Source organism: Macaca nemestrina, chromosome 5 (assembly GCF_043159975.1).
Source record: "Macaca nemestrina isolate mMacNem1 chromosome 5, mMacNem.hap1, whole genome shotgun sequence".
Lineage (NCBI taxonomy): Eukaryota > Metazoa > Chordata > Mammalia > Primates > Cercopithecidae > Macaca > Macaca nemestrina.
The window spans coordinates 103,109,208-103,136,239 of NC_092129.1; the positions used below are offsets into that span (position 1 = coordinate 103,109,208).

Here is a 27,032-nt window from a genome sequence, read left to right on the forward strand (position 1 = left end):
ATCAGAGTACTATTTAGGAGTACTGTATTACGTTCAACGTCCACAATATTCAAACACACATTGCAATAAACTTTATTTCTATTCTTTATGGAAGTAGAAACACAGAAAATATGTAAATATATACAGAAATATTGAACTTAAAGGTTATCATCTCATCCTGTCTCGTAAATAATTATTCCTGAGTTTAGACTTTAAGTAATGAGCTTACTAGATTATTGTATAACAGAAGAAAAAAGTTACTAATGTACATGTATCTGGAGTCCAGAAGGCACTTCCTCCTTCATTTTAATATAAACATTTAGTTGTCAAAATTGATTTCATTGCACTATATATTTTTTGTCCCAGAAATGATACATTAATCCCAAATGAGTTTTTCATCACTTATAAGCTGGTTTGACTCAAAAATTTAAACACTTAAAAATTATTTCTACAATAAAAATATCAAACTACTTTTGAGATTATTTGGAAAAAGATTAATAATGGGTAAAACAATGTAAAAATAAATTATTTAGAAGAGCAAGCACACTTGGTATTAGATAATAAATATGTATTAATATAAATCAAGTTGAAATTGTCACATTATCAAAACTTTTGAAGTCTTTCTTTAGCATTTATGGATCCTTTAAGCAAAAGCCCCAAGAAACCAGACTGCAACTTCCTAAATTGCTTGTGATAGTTGGGAGGCATGCTTGTTTTTTCTGTGAGCTTAATACAGGCTTTTCTTACGAAGCCTGCATTTGTATCAACCAACAGAAATGTAAAAATTAAGTAGTAAAATATATTTTAATTTTTTTCATGGATGTATATATTTATTTAGAACTTGGGAGTATTTCTTTAAAAATGAAATGCTATCCAAGTGAAAATAGGCATATAATTTGTCCTAGATTTATATTTAATGTAAAACTTAAATTGTTAGAATAGAGTGGTTCCCTATTATTTCTGAATAATTTTGAAAAAAAATGTGTTATAGCAGAAATAGATTTTTAACATTTTTCTTGGAATAAACTTTTCATTCCTTTCATTTACTCCTTCATATACCACTTTCTCCTCTGCCAAATGTTTATTTAACACAATTCCTTTTTTGAATATGACCCACTCAAACATACTAGCATTTTGAGTTTTTTAAAAATAGGACAATATACTTCTAAAAGGTCTTCAATCAAATCTTCTATTTATATTACAGAGCAGCACAGGAAGACCACAAACGTCATTAAATTACCCTGATGAGGTTAGTCAAAATGATTATTCCAGCTTCTTCTCAGGCTAACTGAATTATATATCACACTTCATATATATTAGAATACAAAATTCTTATTTTGGATATGTAGTATAATAATGCAAATAATATAATCTCACATATTAGTATTCTATAGTTTATAAATATAATTTATACATTATTTCATTTCATATATATTAGTTAATAAATCCATAAGTTCCATAACTGAGGCCACTGGTTCCTCTTTAAATGACCCAAGAACTGAGACCACCAATACTAAACATCATTTCCCATAACTGTGTCCTGAACAAATAAATAAATACAGCATTTGATTTTTGTTTTACTTTTCATATTACTGATGCTTTTGTAAACAACTTTCCTCTAGAAAGAGTTGAATACATTTATTTTAAAGATATTAAGATCACTGTGAACAAAGCTATTTTCTCTTACTCCTATGTTAACTGCAATAATTTCCCTAAAGTTTTCTTAACTTACTTTTTAGTATAATGTGTGTGTGTGGGGGGGGGGGCAGGGGGCGGGGGGCGGTGTGCACAAGATAAGAAGAGGATTTACCTTATCTTTATGGGTTAACTGCTGACTTATAACATCCTCACAGATGCTAGAAGAAGGAACTAAGTTATGTAATTGATAAAATAGTTCCACACTCTTCTGGTGATGCTGAGGTGTCCCATCTCCCAACTGGTCCCACAATGTTAAAGCTACATGCTATAAAAAAGATGTAAAAGTGACAGTCACAATACCATACATGAAAATTTATTTAACAAATATTTCTTATTAGGTATAAATGAATGTCTGCTCTCTGTCAGATATCTAAGGTTTTTAATATTCTATTCTATGGGGATGAGGTTACTAAGTGCAGTCTTCCATGTACCTACTTTCTGATCACCCAAGCCCTTGGAACCTTTTATGATAGTCCTGTAATGATATTTGTTTTTAGACATCAGGCACGTTGTCTGGACATGGTGGCTCATGCCTGTAATCCCAGCATCTTGGGAGGCCGAAGCAGGAGGATCACCTGAGGTCACGAGTTTGAGACCAGCCTGGGCAACACGGCGAAATCTTGTCTCTACTAAAAATACAAAAAGTTAGCCGGGCATGGTGGCATGCACCTGTAATCCCAGCTACTCGGGAGGCTGAGACAGGAGAATTAATTGAACTCGAAAGGCGCAAGTTGCAGTTAGCAGAGATTGCGCAACAGAGCGAGACTATATCTCGAAAAAAAAATCAGACATGTGAATGTTTTCTGCAGGGCCCAGGTAAGACCCCATTTCATTATTTAGTGGTGTTAGTAAAGTGATGCTAGAATAAACTATCCTTAATAAGATACAAATCCCACATTGAATGCAATTTAATATTCATGGTTGTATATTACAGAGTGAAAAGTAATTCATAGTTGAAATATCCAAACTACTTGAAATCTATAAAATAGATAATAGGTATTTCAGAGCTACATATGTTAACGCAGCACTTGATCTGTAACAGCATTAATAATAATGCAATTAGTAATAATAATAATGCAATAATCTTCAGGATTCACTACCACAATATTATAAAATCCAACTCTAATCTAGCAGGAGGAAATATCTGAAGGGGCACAATGACTTGAAATCACATTTTAAAACTTTTTTTTAACGTACAGTATAAAGAATCTACCTGCTTAAGATGTATACAATCCAAATCTACTTGATGTTCGATATAGAGGATAATATTTATACCATTGGGGTAGAAATCAAAGACTGAGTTTTCTGAATTTTTTTCTGAGTGACTTTATACACCACAGATGATAATGAGACAATATGACGAGTCAGAAAAACTTTTCATGAGAGTTTTGGAGTACTAAGGTTTTACTGCATGAAAAGCAAAAGTGCTGCTCACGCCTGTAATCCCAGCACTTTGGGAGGCTGAGGCGGGCGGATTACTGAGGTCAGGAGTTTGAGACCAGCCTGGCCAACATGGTGAAACCCCGTTTCTACTAAAAACACAAAAATTAGCTGGGCATGGTGGCACACACCTGTAATCCCAGCTACTAGGGAGGCTGAGGCAGGAGAATTGCTTGAGCCCAGGAGGCAGAAGTTGCAGTGAGCCAAGATCGTGCCACTGCACTCCAGCCTGGCCGACAGAGCAAGACTGTCTCCAAAAAAAAAAAAAAAAGCAAAAGTGTCACAACCACTTAATCTGAAAGTAAGTTCTACTGTTTTCCTCTTTTTAGCTGAAATTATTTCCTACATGGCTTCAGTGCCCTAATACTTCTCTTTATCCTAATATTCCTACTCCTTTATTCTTATTTTTCTCCCCGCTCACAAAATTGGGAATAAGACGGGGAGAGCAGTATGTCTATCAGCTGTGGCATCATTTTCTATATGGCAAGACATATTAAGAGGTGTTTAATGAGGCTTTATTATCATTTTAAAAATAATCCTTAAAGCAAACTAGGTCAAGTATCATACATGGCTGTAATGATCATCGTCATGTATGCATTTCTTAGAATTTACCTTGAAAAATTCAGTCTTCTCAGCTATGTACCTCAGATTGCCCTGAGTGAGGGGAGGTCTAATAACCACAGCTACTCTTCCCTGGTTTGGACTTAAGGGTTGTGCAGGCTCTACACTGTTGATGTTTTCCCCAGTGACCATGGCCACAGACTGTGTCAGTCCCACCAGGTCCATGACTAGTGAAATAGCAACACTCTGAACACTGAAATCACTTGCTTGGCTGCAAGCATTCATCAGAGTCTGGAGCCACTGTGGAGGCTGCACATGCTCACAGTCTGAAACAAAAGATGGTAGCAATCAGAGTTCATTATACTAAACATTTCACACACACTCTAAGTTAATTTCAAAAAATAAAGCCACTAAATACTTTTAAGGCCTTGATCTGTTAACAAAACCATGGTTTCTCACCTAGTCTAGAGCTTTAATAAAGTAGCAACAATAATTTATTATACTTTTCTTCAATATATATTTTTCTTATGCCAAGTCATACAATCTATTATCCCGTCCCAAAAAACAGTATATTGATCAATAAACATTATGTAGTATTCACTGCACTGTGTGTGTATATATAAAAATCAAAATAAAAGTAAACATGTTACTGGTCATAACAAAGAAAACCAGCAGATCTACTGCTACACTACTTTTCCCCAGAGATTTCCATTTCAGCTCCAACTTACCTGCAAGCAAACTGTGAACGACATCAAAATCACAAAATCTTCCAATATATCAATCTCCCCATAGTGACAGTATTCCATTTAAAAAAAAAACTTGCAAATTAAAACATTAAAAAAAAGTAACTGGCTAAAAAAATCCGTTTTAATGAATGCCTCTTTTAAAAAGAAAAAACATACTACAGAAAATACTGAAATATAAGCAAAACTGAGATGACCTTACCAGTCTCCAGTTTTTCAGAACGTAACTCTGATGTATGGTTCCCCTCAGCGATGTAAACTGGGAAACTTGAGCACTCTAGGAAGAGCTGACAGGCAGCAAGGAAGGCAGAAAGGTATTCTTTAGAAGTTTTTTGTTTACTTATGCTTCTCTCTTTTACATCTCCTTGTGAATTTCTGTCCCATTTTGAAGTCTCTCCTTGTTCTCGACCAAGATCCCCCTGATGTTCTGTAGTCAAAGCCTGAGAAAGAGAGTTATTCTGAATGATGTAGAGGTTGATAAGTCTGGTAAGAAACTGTTGGACATACTCCAAGCAGCACTGCATTGCAGTCTTTTGGGCTGTCTTCCCACTTCGGGTTGCTGTCCCCTGAGTGACTACGGAAGGGGTCTGGATGATGGTTTCTTCAGATCCCACAGTGGATGCTGTTTCTGTTTCAGAGGATGTGCTACCAATTGGGATGGTAGCTGCCCCCTGGCCCTCACTCAGTTCTCTGTCAATATCATCAGTTCGGTCTGCTTGATATTGTATAAACTCAGTGAATCCACTCTCTGATGATCGACTACTTGGTGGATTTTCTCCGTCTTCAAACACTTCAGTAGGATTTTCATGAGAAACTGATGATATCTGTTAGAGATTTTTAAGAAAGCAAAAGGCTGAGTAGCAAAGTGTACATATTAGGAATTAGAAATGACCACTTTTGAGAGATGTTTTAGACTATTCACAATTTAATCTACCCATTCTGTTGACTCTTAACAGCAACCCCTACACCGATTTATTCATTCTCTAAGTATTTATTATGCACTATACACACAGCATACATAAGGTTAGATTCTTGAGAACAAAAATACTTATATAAAAGTCTCTAGGATCTATATCCTTGTTTTCAAATGGTTATTTCACCTACTTCATGAAATCACTTTCCTAATGTCTAAAAAATGCCAAGAATGAGATATGTAAGGTTAAAAAATGACATTTTAATAACTACAAATAAAATCTAATAGCTCATCTGTTCAGGGCCACATGAATGTGAAATTTTTATTGAAATGTGTAAAGTGCTAATTAAATATTTGTCTTTCAGTGAATAGTTATCGAATTCCTATCATGGTGCCAGACACTGTATTAGGTAGTAGAAATAAAAGGAGTATTTTATAATCTAGAGGGGAAGATGAGAGACAATTAAATTACAATAAACAACAAATGAACCGGTCCCTGGAGTAGAACTGGAGGGTATTAGCCTTTTACTCCCTACAATAGGATAGAGTAAGTATAAATATCGAGGATATTTTCTGGCTTAATTTAAGTAAAAGTTATATGTAAGAATTCCTTGGGTGACTGAGTCAGAATATAATAGCATCATGAACTAAATGCTCTGTTGCCCAAAGCTGGGCTTCGCCTAATGTTCCTTGCCTCAGTGAATGACACTTTTCCTTGAGTCAGGAAGACAGAAACCTAGGGATCATTTTTTGTACCTTCTTCACCCCTCCTCCCCTCCCCACTTTCATATCAGTAGAGGCATTAAGGGTGCAGGCCTTGAGTCAACTAGGGCTCTGCCATTCACTAGTTATGTGATACCTGGCAAGTTATTTAACTTCTCCAAACCACCGTTTCCTAATGTGTATAATTGAGGGACAGTAATTCCTACATTTTACAATTGCTATGAGGATTACATAACGGTATATATAAAGCACATGGCAAAATGCCTAGCACCTAGTAAACACTCATGGTTAGTGATCATTACCTTTATCAATCTATTACTAAGTCTATTTTTCCTCCTAAATATATTGCTAATCCATCCATTTCTATCTTTACTCCTCGTATCTTGTTGGCACAAGTTATCACCACCTCTCACCTGTGCTACCATAGGTCTTCCCACATCTGTTTTTGTTTCTCATCTACATTTCACACTGCAGCCAGAGTAACTTTTCTAATACACAAAAGTAATTATGCCATTTGCCTTTTCCCCTCAGGGCCTTCCTGGTGCTCCTAAACAACAAAAGCCCTAGAACAGCTCAAGGCCCTCTAAGACCTGGCCTCTGCCTATCTTACAGCTGCATCTCTTGTCTGCTTGGTGCTTGTCTCTGCCTAAGAGCCTTTGCAAAATCATAGCTGAGAAAATTATGACAGTGAACGATATCAAACCTAATTGACCTCATCTTGCTTCTGTCCTCTCAACTGTCCTTGTTCATTCCTGGGTATAGGCTGAACTAGCCTTGGGAAAGAATTTAGTTTGTAGTTTAAAGCTAAACTGTTCTTATAAAACAAATGAAAGACCACCAGCTACCAGGTTAGAATGAGAGGAGCTGGAATTCTAAATATTACCAGCCATTATTCCAGAGGTCATAAGATTTTCAACTTCCCCAATTACTCTTGTAGGTAACATCACTATGTGAACCTAAGATCAGCCTTTTGATGTCTTTTCAGGTTTTTGCATTTCTAACAACTGAATGGCCTCACCTGGACCTGCCAACCAGTTCTGTGGCCCCCACCCAGGAACTGATTCAACATAAAAAAAGCTTCTACTCCCTATGATTTCATCCCCAAGCCAACTAATCAGCACTCCCAATTCACTGGCCCCCTACCCACCAAATTATCCTTAAAGACTATGATCCTCAAGTTTTCGGGTAGACTGATTTGGGCAATAATAAAACTTCAGTCTCCTACATAGCCGGCTGTGCATAAATTACTGTTTCTCCATTGCAATTCCTCTGTCTTGATAAATTGGCTGTCTAGGCAACAGGCAAGGTGAACTCGTTGGGCTGTTATACTTCTTCCTCCGTCAGGTGCTCTCTTTTTACCTCCCTCACCACACCAGTTCCTCTAGGGCTTCACTCAAACACACCTTCCTCAAGAAAGCATTCTTTGGCCCCAGCGTAGGTCAGGTCACCCCATTTTCCATATTCTTACCACTTGATTATTTTCCTTTGTACATTTATCACAACTGTAATTAAATGTGCACTTACTTGTATAATATTTCTCCCAATTAGAAAGAAAGGACAGAGAAGGGGAGAGACTATGTCTAGCTCACCACTGGATAGCCAGCAACTAGCACAGTGATAGCAGCAGGAGACAGACAAATCCTAGGCAGCCAGAGACGGGTCCCCGGTGAAACCTCACATTCAAGCCAAAGACAGTTTAAAGCCTAGCTACAAGTCCTGCATAAATCCACAGACCAGATTGAGACCCTCTCTTCCCATTTGGCACACTTTCCTCTGATTGATCCCCACTCTTCACCTATTTTACATATACCTACCCTTCCCTAATTGGTTATTTATACTGTTGTGCTCACCTTTGAGTGGTGCCTTTGTTTTAGCCTCTTTTGTGTACTCACAAACCAATCAGCACAAAGATGTGCTGTAAGTGTAAAATGCACACTAGATCTTGAAGACAGTACAAAAAAGAATATAAGCTACCTCACTTATTTATATGACATCAATTTTATATAGATTACATTGAAATGATAATATATTGGCTACAATTGTCTGAATAAACTAGAATTAAAATTAACTTTACCTGCGTTTTACTTCAATGTGGGTACTAGAAACTTTTGAATTACATATGCCATTCACATGATAACTTTTACTGGAAAAGTACTGATATAGAAAATTAAACTGCCCTATAAGCAAAAGCCTACAAAAGCCTACTAACATTGCATTTGGATCTAGGAAAGACTCACTATTATTTAAATGCTTACGTATAAGTGATTTTACTAAGTAACTTCTGCTTTGAAGAAATGTAAATGGTCTAATACCAAAAATAATAGTTAAAATTACCTTTTTGTCTTCCCATTCTTTGACTGAATTGTTCTGCCCACTTGGAAACTGCAAAACACCTCCAGTGCTAGCAGATAACAGTGGAGGCTGAACCTTGCTAAGGATCTTTGAGCAAAGTCTGAGAGAATATGTGAGTTCAGACAAGTGCAATGTCTGGAGATGGCTTGTCAAGGCAGAAATCATTCTGAGCAGCAACTGGGGCAAGTGTTCTGTCTGGATTTCAATATAAGTCTCCTGAAAACAAAAGTGAAACAAAAAAAGTTTAAACAATGTGGAACCCAAAAGTTACATTTTTAAATCTATATATAAATAGGCAATAATTTTACTCATCTGTAATGTTTTATATGCATCATGCTGTTAACACTGTGTATTTTATTACTGATGCCTTATAAAATTTCTATTCCCAAATTCTCAATTTAAATACTTCAAAGCATGTATTATAAAATAACCCCAGTTTTATCTGCTATATTACTAAAATTATAATATAACAAAAGTAAATAGAATTATTTAAAAACAAAACAGGCTGAATGTCATACCTGACACAGCACCCTCATACTTCTAGTAGGCTTCAAAATGAGAAAGCAAAGAAGTGAGGAGAGAAAACAGAAGGGAAAAGATTTCCAAGTCTTCATTTAATAGAAATAATATTAATATAAATGCAGCATTAGACCACTATACACTAAACAGTTAAGATTTTATAACATGCAATTATGAAGTTTACCCCATGTATTTTTTATATGTATATGTCAAAGGAGAAAACACTTGAAAGATTTTATGAAAAAAAGCTTACCAAAGAGGAAAAAATCAATTTAATTTTAAAGATGAAATGTATCTGAAGGCTTGCCTACAACATGAAATATTTGAACTATGTTATTAGATGTCCTTGATATTTTCTTACCAAGGTGGTCTTACCAAAGAAACTATGTCCAATAAAAAATCCACCAGTAAGCAGAAATTGGTCAGCTGTAATTCAGATGAGTCATTACTATCTCCAGGTCCAATCTGAAGTCTGGCATGCAGTGTCCTCCTAAAAGGATGAAATTTACTTTATCAAGTATACTGTCAAGTGATGTGAATACCTGTGACAGCATCATCATCCTTCTAATGAAGGCCAAGTCAATACTGGGTCACACACAGTAATGTTTTTGTGATGACAAATTCTATTTCCCCCAGGACACTGTACCTCTTCGTGGAAAATTCCCAAAGCAAGATACCTAGGCTGAACCTCTCCCTACAACTCCTATCCTGCACTTCGAAGTGTTCTCTGAATGGATCTCACTTTCTCGGACTTATTTCCCATTGCTTCCTGTACAGATAACACCTCCTAGTTAACACTGATTAATTGCTACTTGATTTCTAACCTTGGGTCTTAAAATAGGCTCATTTGTCCTTCTGTACTACTGCCCTCCCCAGTCTCATTTTTCCCATGATCAGAATGCATCTGTCCTTCAAAGTCTCAGATCAAATGTTACCTCCTCCAGGAAGCCTCTTCTGATCCAAGTAGCAGAGATCATTCCTCCAACAAACATTCACATTAAATCATAGAAATCCTATATGACCATACATTGCCCTCCACTCTGAAGACACAAAGTAAGAATATAATATAGTCCCTGACCAACAAGAATATAAGCATGTAGACAAATAAATGCAACAATGTGACAGTGTTGGCGGCATCGATTCTGATGGGAGATTTGAGGGAAGGAAGGAAAGGTGGGTAACCTCTACATAGGATTTTAGCAGATGGGCAAGGGGAAAGAGTACTTTAGAAAGAATAGCACAAGTGAAGCCTCAGCAGCATTAAAGTTAACATGCTGCTAACTTTCAGAGAATAGTCCAGGTTGGCTGAAGAAGTGTGGATGTGTGCATTTGTGAATTTGTAGAAGGTAAAAACCCAGGGTAGGGTCAGGTGACAAAAAGATACGATTCCTACATTTTAATCTATTAAGACATTTGTATTTTTTAATACTAGGAATATATACATGCATGTCTTATTTGTTCCCACTACAAGATCTTTGAAGACAGGGACTGTCTATCTGCCTAGCATGATGCTTTTTAACTGGGTGCTCAACCTCTGCTGAATAAGTCAAGAACTTTCTAAACCATTAAAGAGATTAATGTATAGGAGCAACACTTAACGTTTTTTATTAAAAGACTTCTAATGCCCAGATCATATATAATTACATTTTGACTACATGCTCCTGGGCCTTGAGTGGTTAATCTGGTTGAGAGGATCTGGTCTAGAAGCCAGAGATTCCACTCAGATTCACTAGTAGCCAAGGGTTTTCAGACCATATTTTTTGCTTTATTTCCTAAGGGGTAGAAGGCTTTTATCACTGCCCAGTGACAGTATGGATTAGTTCTAATGGCTTCTAAAAACACAAGTCAGGCCAAAAAGTTTTTTGTTAATCAAAATGGAAATCCTTTTGGAAAAGTGTGCTGAGGCAGCAGCCCAAAATTTGCTGTCTTTTCTACAACAATGAAAAACTACATTACTATAGACTGAAGAGGGAAAATTTTTAATCTACTCTGGTGTATGAATAACTGATCTCTAAACTCCCAATTCTAAGAGAATATGATCAATGATTTTATATCCTATGTGACAAGGTAGAGTCAGATCATGAATAATAAGTAACTAACAATTATTAGTAATAGAATGTATAAAAGAACATTCATTAAATTTAATAACTTAAAAAAACCCAAAGGTTAGCTTTGGATGTTACTAAATTAAAACGAATGAAAGTTTAACGTACCTACAACATTCTTCAAACCAACGTGCAACATAATCCCACATATAATAAGGTTCGAAGGAATTAAACAGAAGGTTAGCAGTTTTAATCAACTCTGCTGTTTTCTTATTTTCTCTTAATTTACTGAAAAAAGAGAAAAGAAAACAAAAACTAAAAAATATTAACATTTATTTTTTCAAATTTAAATTTGAGTGCAATGCCAGTACACATTCCTAGGTAGTTGCTAGAAAATGTGCTAGTAAGAAGATTGCAACAAATAATTTTTATCTACTGCCACTCTATTATTTTTTGTGCAGTTATTTTTCCAAATTTGAATTTTTGTCACTCAAATATCAAGATCAGAAATTAGACTTTCCTAGTTTCTGCATAATAAAAAAGACAAAAGAACAAGAATTTCTTTTTGAACTATTTAGTGCGTAAGACTGTAAATTTGGCAAAATTCTTTTATTTCCCTTGGCACATACAAACTGAGTAGTGATTTGATTTTCACAGCCTTGATTGTGAAGAATTTTGTCTGCTTCCCTGTGCTATTCAGGATTTTCTTAAGAAAAGTTTATTTTGACCAGTTTCAATCAAATTATTATTCTTAGTTTGAAAAACAACAACAAAACTAACTAGTGCTGTTAATAGCCATTATCACTGAAATTGCATCGGGGAAAAATAACTGTTATTTCAAGTGGCAACCCTTTAGCCGATTAGCTATTTTCTCCTCCTGTCTTTTGTAACAATTAAAACAACTGTCTTTATATAGTGAGGTACTGTCAATACAACTAGTATGTCAGTATTACATCAGCTTTACTAGTATTAAATCAGCCTTACTTATTAGAACACAAACTTCATAGAGTAGGATCCCAAGTTATTACACTTCAAGTTTATATTAGGTGAATACATGTTATGTCTTCATGTCAAATTTAATTTTTTGATAATCTACCTGCTTAACTGAGCATGATCCTTGCTGAAGGGTGGTTCTGTTTGAAGATCCAACTCTGCTTTGCATTGAGAATATAATGTTCTAAACACTTCAATCAGGACATCTTCTAGAATTACAGGTCCTAAAATTAATATTCAAATTAAAGACAGTAATTAATCAGCATGAGAAAATCATGCTTATCTGAAAATTGGCCCAATTAAACGATGTTTTAAAAACAAGTATTTTTAAAATAGTATTTCTTCAGAAGCTAAGCTAAATTCACATTTCTTTGAGAAGGTAATGTAAGATATTACATAACTGAACAAATATTTAAAGTGCAGATTGACACAATAGAAATTACAGAATCAGAGAAACTGGTTTTGCCACTTAATAGTTCTGCTACATTAGACAAGTTATTTAACTTCTTTGAGCTTCAGTTTCCTCATCTAGAATGAGGATAATACCGAAATTTACAGGACTGTTAAGGGTTAGAAAAAATATTTGTAAGATTGCTAGCATAGTTTCTAGAATATAATAAGTATTAAACAAATGCTACTTGTAATTACTGTTATTAATTTAAATAATACTAAAATGCATAAGGCTAAATTTTCTTGCTATTACAGATATCACCTCCTTAAAAAATTCCTGAGCTTCATCTGTTATCATATAACAGCTAAAAAAACCTCTCAAGACCATTTATAAAATTCAAGTTATTCTTATATTTTAAAGTTTTCATTTTTAAGAAATGGTGAGAGGACACCTGCTAAAACATCTGTATATAACTTGAAGATATTACATACTTTATGATTTCATTTTATTGTTGCAAATATTTATGTTTTTTCCTAATTTCTGTCTCAAGTGCCATAATATATAGGAAATATACAATGAATAAAGAGAAAACATGCAAAATAAAGGGAATGTGGAGAAGAAAGTTGAGGGATATAACTCAAATATTTTTCATCAAGTCCTTGGATTCTGTGAACTATAAATTGGTCATGATGGATAAATGTTTTAATTTCAATAATATAATCAGGATTAAGAGAAGCTTAGATAGCATCTTTAAAGTGATTCTTCTGCTACATACATACCACAGGACAGATACATAATAACGTATCAGCTGGATGAATACCTGTATCTTAACTTTGTAGAGTGAACTTTCAGAAATTGAGAACTTATATTTAAAGGCCACCTCAAAATATAACGATTTCCCTGATGACTCTTTTTATTTTCTTATTCACACAAAGGTACCACACATGACCTTATGCCCTAGGACAGTATATATTACCTAGCTCAGGTTTGTCCAGTAAACTGATTAAAATGCGAAAAGGCTTTAGATCCTGCATTAGAGTGTTCTCTTCTCCAAATCCATTCACTTGTAAGATTCCCACCATTGCCTTTAAAAAAGGAAAGTACACTGGTCATTTAAGTAAACATATTCAAAGATTTTTTCCTTAAGAAAAAGTACTTTTAAATGTAACCATATATAATGGAGATTTATACCCACTATTGCTTTTCTGAAGCCTTTCACCAACCCTGGCCTTCTTACTCTGCTAGGAAAAAAATATATTTATCTATCTTGAGAAAAAAAGTGTCTAAATTTTCTTTAGACATAGTGGAATATCAAAGAAAATTTAGAAAAATATATTCATGAGGTGAGTGTTTTCCCTACAGATGAATTTCTATTTAAGATCATCCTTCTCAGAACTATGCCACATTATCATGGCAGTTTCTGCTATTACACAATTATTTTCCCGTTAGTGACTTAACAACGATATTCTTATAACCTCACTCTTTTAAAAATGCTTCAGATACCATGTATTTTTTTCTGTTTATTTCAAATATCTTAAATAAACATAATTGAATTAAAAATAATATGAAATAAACTTCTCCAGAGCTTCATAGGAAATAGCACAGGTCCTGACTCATTTTTGGAAAAGCTCCAACTTTCCTTGAGCAGAAGGTGAGAAGCTGCAACTATGTTTTACTAAAGCAATGAAAACAACAAAGAGAAAAAAGTGTTTTGTCTTATGTGGTGGTCTAACATATGATTATTATTTTATAGGCATTTGATTGTTATAAAAATTCTGGGGAAGTTTGTAGGTCTTGTCTCCATCCCTTCAACTGTGAATTCAATTAAGGCAAGACCTTGTCTTATACTTTTTCAGTACCTGTAGTGGTCAGTAAGAGACCAAAGAATAATGAAAGTATTCATTACCTGGACCAATAATTCTTTTGAAAAGGTAGTGAAATAGTAAGTGGCATGTTCTTCGGGATTACTGTGTCTTGTGCTTCTGGGTCCTATGATAGCACCGTTGTTATCAAAACCTCCACAGAAACAAATCACAAAATTACTTAAAATGGAATTCTCAAAACTGTTGTTCACTAAATACCAAAACAGCAAAATCTCAAAACAGCACTAAACACTTACCAATTAGTAGCCCATTCAATGTCAGCAAGAGAGATCATTTTAGATAGTTTAATAAAGGGAAACCAATTCAATACGTAAGTATCATAGTATTCTTCCAGAATTATCCTTTTTTTTTTTTTTTGGCCAATTTTACTCACAGTGAAGTAACTGGATACTCAGAACATCCACAATAAGTTATATTATGTCCCCTCACTCTAGGCAGTAAAGAGTTGTGAAGACAGACAAAACACACAAAAAGCATGGAAAACCAAAGTGTACATATGTATTACTGCCTGAGTGGGACATTAGTATGATGTGTAAGACAATGGTACTAGTCCTGATTCCTTTGATGAATTCAAAGTTTTGGATAGTATGCCAGCATTTTGATTATCAGCTCATCCTTCTTTGCCTACTAACTTACAGTACAACCACCTCAATTTGTAAGGGGAAAAACATCTTGTTAAGGACAAGGGAACATGACTTTATGAATTCAAATAGCCTCTTCAACTATAAAGCTGCTGAAATTTCTTCATACAATACACAACTAATACTGTTTATATTTTTTATTGTCCATTTAAACAAGAAATTTTAGTTTTTAAATTCAGGAAATACATACAACTTGGTAATACTTATACATGACAAATCTCCCTCCATTTTTCCCCAATTATGACCGTAGACATCAAATACCTACCAAGAAGCCATGCATAAAGTCTTCGATTCAGAGACATATCCCTCCTTAGCACTACATGAAGGGCTGCTGACAAGATCCTGATCATATCCGGTCGAGTGGCCTGGAAGTTAGGAATATGGTTATATTTAACAATATACAATACATATTTTTTTCCTCTTTAAATTTGCCCTGAAATATGCTTAGAACATTAGGGCGTATGGAGTACTTTCATGTATTATTTCAAACACAGGAATTATTACTTACATTTTACAGATTAGGACACAGGAAGAAAGTTAGATAACATGGCTATTTAGCTGCATAACTGAAATTGTAACTTAATTATTTTAACTTCCAGTTTGAAGTTCTTTATCTATATAATAAAAGCAAATTCTGACATAAAACAAATAAAATGGAGCAAGATGGAACAGACACAAGAAAATCATATGCCATTAGTCTTTCACATTTATAATGCTGTCAACTGGCTATAAACTCCTTAGAAGGTCACCATCTTCATCCACTCAGTCATTTATTCTTTTTAAAAATTTTTACCTTGCAGTATTTTAAACATATTGAAAAATACAGAAAACAACATAATAAACCCTTTTCTACCAATCATCCAGCTTTAATCTTAATTTTTCTCTCATTTTGTTCCACATCTTTTTAAGAGAAATAATTTTTTTCTTTTTTCCCAATATCCTTAATTCAATGTTTAAAAAAATGATTAAAGGAGATCTGGATTTTAGCTAAAAGAGGTAAATTTATAAAAACCATAATAGAAGAAAAGCAACTAACTTGCTATTAATTTTAAGAATACTGCCAGATAATCGCTCTACAATAGAATCTTGGAATCTGAGAATTAGACAATAATGTGGAAACTGACTAGTTTAACAACCACTCTGTAAGTAAAGAACCTAAGCCTCACAGGTTCTTGAGGTTTTGGCTAAGTGCTTAGCCAAATTCAAATGCTTGGTTAGTGACCCAGCTAGATGGAGAACTCACTTCTCCTTAATCACAGACCAGTGAACTTTGTCTTATTACCATGCTTCTTGATAGAATTAGAAAGGATTCACCCAGCTCATTTGTTTTAAAGGAACCTTAGAGAAATAACTGAGATGATACAGAACACAGATCACTAACAACTGACAGATTAGGTTCATGCCTTTGAACACAAATGTCTTCTATTGATCTGTACAATTCTGAAAGTATGGTTCAAGACCCCTAGGTATCTCTAAGACTTTTTCAGGGGGTCCATAAAGTAAAAACTAGCTATTCATATTCATAACAAAACTATGCATATTCATAACAATACTAAGATGTTATAGGGCTTTTTGTTCTGTTGACATATGCCCTGATCATGCAATAGTGGATAAAACTGCTGGCACCTTAGCATGAAAAGAGGCAGTATAGCAGTAGCACCCACTATACTTGTAATCATTATACTTTTACTGCTATGTACTTGTAGTAAAATCAAAAAATAATATCAACCCTTGAGTGCATGTCTTTTAATATTCTGTATAATAGAGTGAAAGATACACTTAAAGTATTTCTGATGTGGCCGGGCACAGTGACTCATACCTGTAATCCCAGCACTTTTGGAGGCCAAGGCAGGTGGATCACAAGGTCAGGAGATCGAGACCATCCTGGCTAATGTGGTGACACCTCATCTCTATTAAAATTATAAAAAATTAGCTGGGCATGGTGGTTGGCGCCTGTAGTCCCAGCTACTCAGGAGGCTAAGGCAGGAGAATCACTCGAACTTGGGAGGCGGAGGTTGCAGTGAGCTAAGATAGCGTCATTGCACTCCAGCCTGGGTGACAAAGCAAGACTCCATCTCAAAAAAAAAAAAAGTACTAAATGTACTTCTGATGTATACTGAAGTATGACGGTTGTCTCAAGGAAAAGCAATCGTATAACTGAGTTGTGAGCTTAACTGCTAGTTTTTTCAAAGAATGCCATTTTTACCTGAAGAATTACTAATACGAACTATGATTATTCAGGACATTTTGGACATTTTGTAGTCATTTTCTCAAAGTGAGCCTGTCATTGCAAGGAAAATAATATTAATCATGACAAATAATAAAAGCTGAGCTTCTAAAAGAAAAGCAGAATTATAGAAAACTTGCATTTAGACTGAAACTGTATTTTTGGGGTTTTTTTTTTTTTTTGAAATGGAGTCTCGCTCTATAGTCCAGGCAGGAGTGCAGTGTCGCAATCTCGGCTCACTGCAACCTCTGCCTTCCAGGTTCAAGCGATTCTCCTGCCTCAGCCTCCCGAGTAGCTGGGGTTACAGGCATGTGCCACCATGCCTAGCTTATTTTTGTATTTTTATTAGAGCATGGGGTTTCACCATGTTGGCCAGGCTGGTCTTGAACTCCTGACCTCAAGTGATCTACTTGCCTAGGCCTCCCAAAGCGCTGGGATTACAGGTGTGAGCCACTGCATCTGACTGAAATTGTATTGTTTTGATTTGAATTGGTTGAAAGCTTCTCAATACTGGGATTAAAAGTTTCTCCCAATATCTAAAAATCTTTACTGATGAGATCAGTGGCAATAGTAATAAACATGATTAATCTTGTATAATAAAATGTGAAAACATTTGGAAAATCTGCATAATTCAATAAGCCAGTATTTCCTTAATATCCAATCATGATGTTACAAAAGCACATATGACTGAAAGATCCACTGAAAGTACAAGATAGACCAGTGGATTTTAATGGAATAGAATATGAAAAGTTCATTGATATAGTTTAAGACTCAATATTGTAACTAATTTTTAAAATCTATAGCTTCAAAGTTTTCGTATAATATCAAAGAATATGTAATTTTAACAGAAAATGCTACTGAAATACTCCTCGATTTTCCAACTACATATCAAGGTGAGATCAGATTTTCTTCACATACTTTAACCAAAAGAACAAATCACAATAGACAAGCTAACCAATACAAGCAAAAGATTTTTGAGGACCTTCAGTACCTTTAAAGAGTGTAATGGGGTTCTACAACTAAAGCATTTGAGAACTTCTAATCTATCCAACATAAGATATGAAGATTATATTGTCACAAAATCTTTAAAAGTACAAATGTCTCCCCATCTTATTTTGGGAGAAAAACTACTCTTCTTAAGAAAGCAGGAAGTAGAAGATGTTAGTCAAAGGATAAAAAATTTCAGATGGCAAAAATAAGTTCAAAAAGATCTATGGTACAACATGGTAACTATAGTTATTAGCAATGTATTGTTTTTGTGTGTGTGTGTGTGTGAGACGAGTCTTGCTCTGTCACTCAGGCTGGAGTGCAGTGGGGCGTTCTCGGCTCACTGCAATCTCTGCCTCCCAGGTTCATGCCATTCTCCTGCCTCAGCATCCCGAGTAGCTGGGACTACAGGCGCCAGCCACTACGCCTGGCTAATTTGTTTTTGTACATTTAGTAGAGACGGGGTTTCACCGTGTTAGCCAGGATGGTCTGATCTCCTGACCTCATGATCCACCCACCTCGGCTTCCCAAAGTGCTGGGATTATAGGCGTGAGCCACCGCGCCTGGCCACAATGTATTGTATTCTTAAAAACTGCTCAGAGTACATTTTAAGTGTTCTCACTGTAAAAATGTGTGTGAGGTAATGAATGTTAATTAGCTCAATTTACAGATTCCAGAATGTATACATATGTCAAACATCATGTTGTACAGGATAAATATATACAATTCGTGTCCATTAAAAACTAAATTTAAAAAAGGAAGTTGCTTCTTGATTACAACTGATATCACCATCTATTTCTAATATGAAAAAAAGTCTATTATAATTTCAAAGGTGTAAGTACTACAGATTTGGGTGAGCTTTCCAGGAAACAAAGAAGTGTAGCAGTCCATCTCTCTGCTGAAGTTCCCAACAGCAATCATCCTTTTGGGATATGGTAATGAAGGCACTGTTAAGTCACAATTATAATAAAATCCATACTCGGATTGTATTCTATTATATGAAAGACATAGAAAGAGGGAAAGTGGAACACTAAGGTACCTACATCATAATTCTTATTCAGTTTGATACAGTTAGAGGGAGAACTGTATTAGAATTGGGTAGAGTAGTGGGGAGAAAAGTATTAGAATTATAAGATTATTAGAATTGGGTGTATACTTTTAAAAAACATTCAACGAAGCTATTGTTTTCATAATACCTATTATAGAATGTAAGAATCTAGAACATTTTGGCTGACAGGATTACAGAGAAGGCAGAGTAAGAAAGTACAGGCTGAGAAAAGCTTAGGAAACATTGATATGTTAAGATTACAAATTAAGTTACTCTTGAGTCTACTATGACTTAATTCCTCAGATCTTGTTGAGACATCTGTCAATTGAGGGCCTAATGATGTTGAATGCCTGAAAGGTAAGAAAGCAATGGGAAAAGTTCAAGAGTGAAAGTCAGTAAGTTTTTTGGATACAGATCCAGACAGTACATATTTTAGACTTTCAGATAACATACATTGCTTTGCCATATTCTTCTTTGTTTTCTAAGCCTTTAAAAAAGCAAAAACCTTTCTTAACTTTTGGGCTGTTTGGCCATCTCTAATTTAGATTATGCTAAGATGACTCAATAGTTGTTTTTGTGAAAAGCCAGAGGGCAGAATAAAGTCCCTTGGTTGAAGGGTGAAAGTCTCAAAATAGAAACAGAGTGGTTTATGTTCCAATTAGTGAAAGTATAGACAATGAAGTGTAGAATTATTTAGTTACTAATATTTCAATATCAAACTAAATAAAGTAAAAGAAAAATGTTAATAAAATAATGAATAAAAAATTGGCCAGTCATAATGAAAATTCACTACAGTTATCTATTCATCGCAGTTCTTATGAAAACCTCAAATAATAGTCCTTTTTAGGAATAAATAAAGGTTTAGAACTCAAAGGAATTTAGATCATTTCTTTTAAAATGAGGGCACTGATTAAGGTCTAGGAATGAACTTCGTTTATGATTTGTCAAGTTAGTTGCACTTATTTGTAATAAAAGTACTATAAAATATCACAGTGACTAAACATGTGGCTCTTAAGTTATAGTCAACTCTGCTAAGGATCTGGCATGCATATTAAAATCACCAAAACAAGATAACATAACATCAGTACAGATGATGGCTGGGTAGAAGGCCTGGGTCTCAGTCTTGGCTTACTCAGAGTTAGCAATAGAGAACCTCTTGCTTTTTATATGTTACAACTTTTTTCAAAAGTATGAAATAATCTACTTCAATTATTCTTATCAAATAAGTGAAGCTTTTATCTTTAGGTTTTTTTTTCACAACAAATTCCACTCCTTAAAAAGGAACTTATTTTCTACATGCTTACTCATTTATACAAGAATTCAACACACATGCCTTTAAAAAAATAACTACACATTATCAATCTATAGTTTTCCAAGAATGCCTTATAATAATATCAGCGTTAATATTTTACCTGACTCATGTGGAAAGGAAAACAGAAGAGTATGAGGTCCAGTGTGCTTCTCTGTACAAGTACACTTGAGTCTTGCACCGAAGTACTTACTGCTTCTACCTGAAATAACAGCATCTTTAATCTATTGTCTATTATGCTGAGAATTTTTTGCCATGAAAATGTAACAACTCTTCATTTTCTCAAAAGTATGCTTCTGAGGATCTAATCAATAATTAAAGATATTTACATTATTTTGAATAGTAAATATATCATGATGGTTTAAAAATTAAGAAGTACATAAGACTATACAGCACAACTTCTAACTATCCAACTTCCGTTTTGTAGGCAACAGTTTTACTAGTGAATATTTCCTGCAAATACAAGAAAAACACCATACATATATTTCAAACCTGCCTTTTTCATTTAACATGTTTTAGAGATCTTTCCTTATTATTAAAGAGCTTCATTTCTTAATGGCCAAAGTATTTTATTTCATACATGAACTCTAATTTATTTAACTAAGTTTCTAATCATGCGGACTTACACATTTCTAAACACTATTGTAAATAATGTTACAATATATAATACTTACATAACATACATCTGTAAGATAAATTGCTCAAAATAGAATTGCCAGGTCTTGGGGTATGTGCAGTTACAATTTAAACATCATAATGCCGTTGGGCATGGTGGCTCACCCCTGTAATCCCAGCACTTTGGGAGGCTGAGGTGGGTAGATCACTTGGTCAGGAGTTGGAGATCAGTCTGGCCAACATGTTGAAACCCTGTCTCTACTAAAAATACAAAAATTAGCTGGGTGTGGTGGTGCATGCCTGTAATCCCAGCCACTCGGGTGGCTGAGGCAAGGGAGTTTACTTGAACCCTGGAGGCGGAGGTTGCAGTGAGCCAAGATTGTGCCACTGCACTCCATCCTGTGTGACAAAGTGAGACTGTGTCAATAAATACACAGCATAATGCTTTATATTAGGTTTCTATCACTTTATATTCCCACCAGTTTTACATGACAATTTGTTTCTCCACATGCTTGCTTAGCTATATATATATATATATATGGGTTTTTTTTTTTTTTTTTTTTTTTTGTATTTTTGCCCATCTGACATGAAAACTGGCTTGGTGTAGCTAAACTTTTATTTCTTTATTACAATGTTGATCATCTCTTTATGTCTGAATTATTTTTATTTCCTTTAATTATCTGTTCAAATCCATTTTTTACTTGTTTTTATTTGTCTATAGTAGCTCTTTGAATAGTAGAAAGAATACTCCTTTGACTGTGATATTTGGGAATTATTTTTCCATGTGTGTCATTTGTTTAAGTCAAAAATGATTTGTTTAAAATTTCCATTAAATCATTAAAAAGAAATGTAACAGTATATTTTAAAACCTGAATTTAAAAAGTGTAGCCATTTTGGAAAATAGTTTGGCAGTTTCTAATAAACTTACGCATTGAAGAAAAAAGTAAATCTCTGGTACCTTGGATTAGATAATGGTTTCCTAACTATAACATCAAAAGCACAGGCAGCAAGAGAAAAAAAATTAGATGAACTGGACTTGATCAAAATTAAAACTTTTTTGCTTCATGGGACCCTATCAAGAATGTTAGAAGACAATCTACAGAATGGGGGAAAATATTTTCAAATCATATATGACAAGGGTTTAATATCCAGAATGTATAAGGAACTCCTACAATTCAACAACAAAAAGGCAAATAATCTAATTTTTAAGATGGACAAAGGATTTGAATAGAAATTTATTCAAAGAAGATATACAAAGAGCCAATAACCAACCACAAGATGTTCATTGTTAGTCATTAGGGAAATGCAACTCAAAATGACAATGAGAACACTTTATACCCACTGGGAGGACTATGATAAAAAAGACAACAAGTGTTGGCAATGCTGTGGAGAAACTGAAACCTTCATATACTGCAAGTGGTAATAAAAATTGGTGCAGACACTTTGGAAAAAAGTTTGCCAGTTCTTCAAAAAGTTCGACAGTTACCAAAAAACTTGGAAATGGCACTACTAGACGTATACCCGAAATAAACGAAAACACATGTCCATACTAAAACTCATACATGAGTGTTCAATCGGGCATTATTTTTAACAGCCAAAAAATATAAACAACCCAAATGTCCATCAGCTGATTAATGGTATATGAACACAGGCCAGGTGCAGTGGCTCATGCCTGTAATCCCAGCACCTTGGGAGGCTGAGGTAGGTCGATCACCTGAGGTCAGGAGTTTGAGGCCAGCCTGACCAACATGGATTTAAAGAACACAAAAAATGAGTCCACTTATATACAGTATGGTTTATGTAACATTCTAGAAAAAACAAAACTATAGAAACAGTAAACAGATCAGTGTTTCTAAGGGCCTGGGAGTGTAGAGGAAGGGGAGTGACTGAAAAAAAGGCACAGAGGACTTTTTAGGGTGATGTAAATATTCTGTATCTTGATTGCAATAGTGGTTATATGACTCTATGTACTTGCCAAAATTCAGGTAACTCTACAGTGTAAGAAGGGCTAATTTTGGTGTACATAAATTAACTTCAACAAATCTAATCAGAAATATGCATTAAAATATCAGTAATGTTGGCCGGGCGCGGTGGCTCAAGCCTGTAATCCCAGCACTTTGGGAGGCCGAGACGGGCGGATCACGAGGTCAGGAGTTCGAGACCATCCTGGCTAACACGGTGAAACCCCGTCTCTACTAAAAAAATACAAAAAACTAGCCGGGCGAGGTGGCGGCGCCTGTAGTCCCGGCTACTCGGGAGGCTGAGGCAGGAGAATGGCGTAAAAACCCGGGAGGCAGAGCTTGCAGTGAGCTGAGATCCGGCCACTGCACTCCAGCCTGGGCGACACAGCGAGACTCCGTCTCAAAAAAAAAAAAAAAAAAAATATCAGTAATGTCATAATCATATGGGGAAAAAGTAAATTATGATCAATCAAATTGTTTAATTTTTCAAAATGATCCCTGAGGGTTTTGTATTTCTTGCTCTTAAGAGTATAGCACTCTAGAGATACAAAGCTTGCCCTCTCTTGTTAATCTTGAAATTAAAAAGAAAAATACTGTATAAGTAAGTAATAAATGTGATTTTTCCTCCTATTATCTTTCACTATCTGTTTTAGTACATCTTCTCACATAAATTCCATATGGAATCTGGCTATATTACTTTATCTAAAATTCACTTCTTATAAAGAAGGCTATGAGGCCAAGGTGAGAGGATCACTTCAGGCCTGAAGTTAAGCTTTTAAAAACAATAATTATTATTTTGGCCTTTAATTTTCCTTGATAAATGTAAGCTCGATGAAAATAGGAACTTTGTTCATTATACAATCCTCGATATATGTCTGGAATAGTGTCTGGCTCTAAAGAAATATTTGCGAAATGAGCAACCATATTTTTAGACCTACCATTAGCTCAATATCACTGCCAATTATATAAAGTTGATCTTCCATAGAAAGCTTCCTGTTTAAATGGGCAAGAACATACGTGATTCCAGGTAAACGCACAGCAGGACTGGTGAGAAGACTACCCCACAGGGCACTGTAGAATGCTGACTGGTCCACAGCAGCAGCAACCTTTTCCAACAATGTATTTGTTCTGAGGTATAAATAAAGTGGTTTAAGAAGAGAAACACTTAGTCTCATATTTTAAAAAATAAATCGTTCTTTTCCAAAGATGTATGCAAACATCCATGTTATAGTCATATGTCCCACCCTGGAAATAAGTGTGATAGACTGAAAGAAGAATATACTTTAGAGTCAGAGGACTGAATTTAAGTCCTGGCTCCACCATTTACTAGCTGTATACGTTGAGGAAGTCACTTCATTGTTCTTAAAAGTTCAGTCTCCTCATCTGTAAAATGAAGAGAACAACGACAACAAAACACTCCACCACAAGACCTACCTACCTCACTAGGTTGTTAAAGTACTCTAAGTAATAAAATATCATATACATTTTAGTTAATAGTAATCCTATAGTAGAATAGATGTTCTGTTGACTTTCTACAAAATCTTAAAAGGACATTTCAAATCTTTCTTTTTGAAATCACACACTATAAAGTTTAAAACTTTAATGAATTAGATCTATGATAAAAATCAAAGATGCCTTACCACTTTAATAAGGAATACAGTTGAAGATTACTTTTTAGAAGAGGGAAGAAGTGGGGGGTGGGCTAAAAACTACCTATTGAATACTATGCTCACTACCTGGGTGAAAGGATCATCCAAACCCCAAACCTCAGAGTCATGCAATATACCCAAGTAATAAACTTGCACATGTACTCTCTGAATCCTTTTTAACATAAGGTAAACAATGAGTAACATAAAAGTCTATTACACTGTAGCATAGTGAAGAGAATTTGATGAGTCACACTGTTTACTTGCTACTTAATATTAACACTGTAATTTCTTCTGGCCTCAATTTATCTATGTGGTAAAAGAATAACATTTACAAATTCTTTTATAAAACTTATATGGAATACCTAGCAAAACATTAACAAGATAAATCATAGGATACCACAGTTATAAGGATCATTATTCAATTTCTATGTTAAATTTTTAATTATAACTAGAGTCCATGCTTCCTTTAGAGAAAAATAACTATTTTAAACAAAACTGATTTCCAAGCTAAATGAAATAATTTCATATTACATTTATGAAACTGTAGGCAAATAAGTAAAAAAGTAAAATAAATAAAAGAGGGTCGGATGCGGTGGCTCGCGCCTATAATCCCAGCACTTTGGGAGGCCGAGGGGGGTGGATCACGAGGTCAGGAGTTCAAGACCAGCCTGGCCAAGATGGTGAAACCCTGTCTTTACTAAAACTACAAAAATTAGCCAGTCGTGGTGGCAGGTGCCTGTAATCCCTGCTACTTGGGAGGCTGAGACAGGAGAATTGCTTGAACCTGAGAGGCAGAGGTTGCAGTGAGTTGAGATCAGGCCACTGCACTCCAGCCGGGGTGACAGTGAGATTCTGTCTCAAAAAAAAAAAAAAAAAAAAAAAAAATTAATAAAAGCAACTGATTAGCTTTGAGGACAAAATTATTTTTTCTCCAAGGAGCCTTTAAAAAGGTAATTCAATATATTAAGAATTAGATTCTTACTGCATGAGGAGAGCAGCTGAAAAATAGTAACTAGGCAATGTACTTGAATAAAATATTTAAATAATTATGTCTACTCATAAAGTAAGTTTGGTATTTTCTATTTTTGCTACTTCAACTCAGTGTTTTAATAAGAATATTAGTAATGAGTTATTAGAGATACTTAATGCCATCATGCATTGCCTACAATTATCAACTCCCCAAAAATAATAATAGGGTCCAAATAGATCAAATAACTTCATTTGAACAGTTAGGTATCAAGAGTACCACGTCAACAGCTAATGAAACAGCACTGCACTGGTACTAAGCTATTTTTCCCCATCAGCAACTTAAAAATTGTTAGTGCATAGACTAATCTTCCATTCTTATCACTAATCTACATGTCCTATCTGTTATATTATTTTAAGTTATGGGTCACAATTTTCTTGAGTGACTTATATGTGCTTGGCAAAGGACTAGGTGATTTGCTATTAGAATAACACAAACAAAAGGATATTATGTTTGTTTTAAAGATGAGGAAACTGAATAAAGTTCAGACATTAAGAAAACTTCCCTAAGCTCAGTGTCTGTATAGGCAAGACTTCAACTCAGGACATCCACCTCCGAAGTCTATGCTTTTACCACTAGCTATATTTTCAGTATGATACACAGACTAAACTATAATGTTTCATTGCTATAGAAATATTCATGTGATATACTGAACTGTCTAGAATAATTCATTCGTGATGCTAAAACATATTTTACCTAAATATGACTACTGACAAATCCATGACTTCAATTACGTAACTGCACCAAATATGATCTTACCTCTCATAGTACTCTGATCCTTCTTCTAAGCCAGGAAGAATACCAGTAAGCAATCCCTGTAGACCAGGTTTCAGTGTTTTACCCAAAGGCAGATAATATATCTCATACAAACTGAGCAATGTTGGCTTCACAGACATGGCAGCATTTGCAAGAAGAGGAAATAATCCAGAACTATTAAAAAAAAAAAAAAAAAGACGAGGAGAGGGAAGCAAAATAACTATACAATATTAATTCATACACAATTATATGTATAAATATTTTATTTATTTCTGATGAAAAAGTTATACTGATTGGCGTAAAATGATACCTGTATATTAATGACTACATCCATTAAAACAGACCACTTCTCTCACCTGGGTTTTATACTTATAAACCCAATAGCTACCTAGCTGTTTCACAAAGTCCTCATATTTCACAATTCCAAAACAGAATTCTCCCCTGATGTGCCCCAGCAAAACATGTGCCTTCCCTGTAATAACTGTCATGTCAAAATATGGCATCACTATCTATCTGGCTGACCAAAAGCTATAAATCTAGGACTGATCCTTGACTCATGCAATCCTCCTGCC

General features: G+C 34.8%; 1 protein-coding gene and 1 long non-coding RNA gene across 13 annotated transcripts in view; one reads left to right on the plus strand and one right to left on the minus strand.

Moving 5' to 3' along the window:
• DOP1A (DOP1 leucine zipper like protein A) overlaps positions 1–27,032 on the minus strand; it is a 126,157-nt gene that overhangs the window by 34,833 nt on the left and 64,292 nt on the right. For 7 of the 12 annotated variants that reach the window (XM_071096796.1, XM_071096795.1, XM_071096802.1 and 4 more), the window contains 14 exons: positions 26,464–26,634; positions 23,963–24,156; positions 20,556–20,650; positions 15,147–15,246; positions 14,264–14,373; positions 13,334–13,442; positions 12,070–12,190; positions 11,142–11,261; positions 9,304–9,418; positions 8,928–8,957; positions 8,392–8,625; positions 4,624–5,245; positions 3,730–4,004; positions 1,790–1,942 (listed from right to left, as the gene is read on the minus strand). In XM_071096796.1, the coding sequence (XP_070952897.1) occupies positions 1,790–1,942; positions 3,730–4,004; positions 4,624–5,245; positions 8,392–8,625; positions 8,928–8,957; positions 9,304–9,418; positions 11,142–11,261; positions 12,070–12,190; positions 13,334–13,442; positions 14,264–14,373; positions 15,147–15,246; positions 20,556–20,650; positions 23,963–24,156; positions 26,464–26,634 (2,449 nt within the window). The remainder of the gene's footprint in view (positions 1–1,789; positions 1,943–3,729; positions 4,005–4,623; positions 5,246–8,391; positions 8,626–8,927; positions 8,958–9,303; positions 9,419–11,141; positions 11,262–12,069; positions 12,191–13,333; positions 13,443–14,263; positions 14,374–15,146; positions 15,247–20,555; positions 20,651–23,962; positions 24,157–26,463; positions 26,635–27,032) is intronic. The other 5 variants (XM_071096801.1, XM_071096798.1, XM_071096804.1 and 2 more) reach the window with 2 other exon arrangements.
• On the plus strand, positions 1,071–7,517 carry LOC139363359 (uncharacterized). Its single transcript, XR_011623590.1, has 3 exons — positions 1,071–1,228; positions 2,175–2,493; positions 7,043–7,517. It is a non-coding gene; the product is annotated as an uncharacterized lncRNA (long non-coding RNA).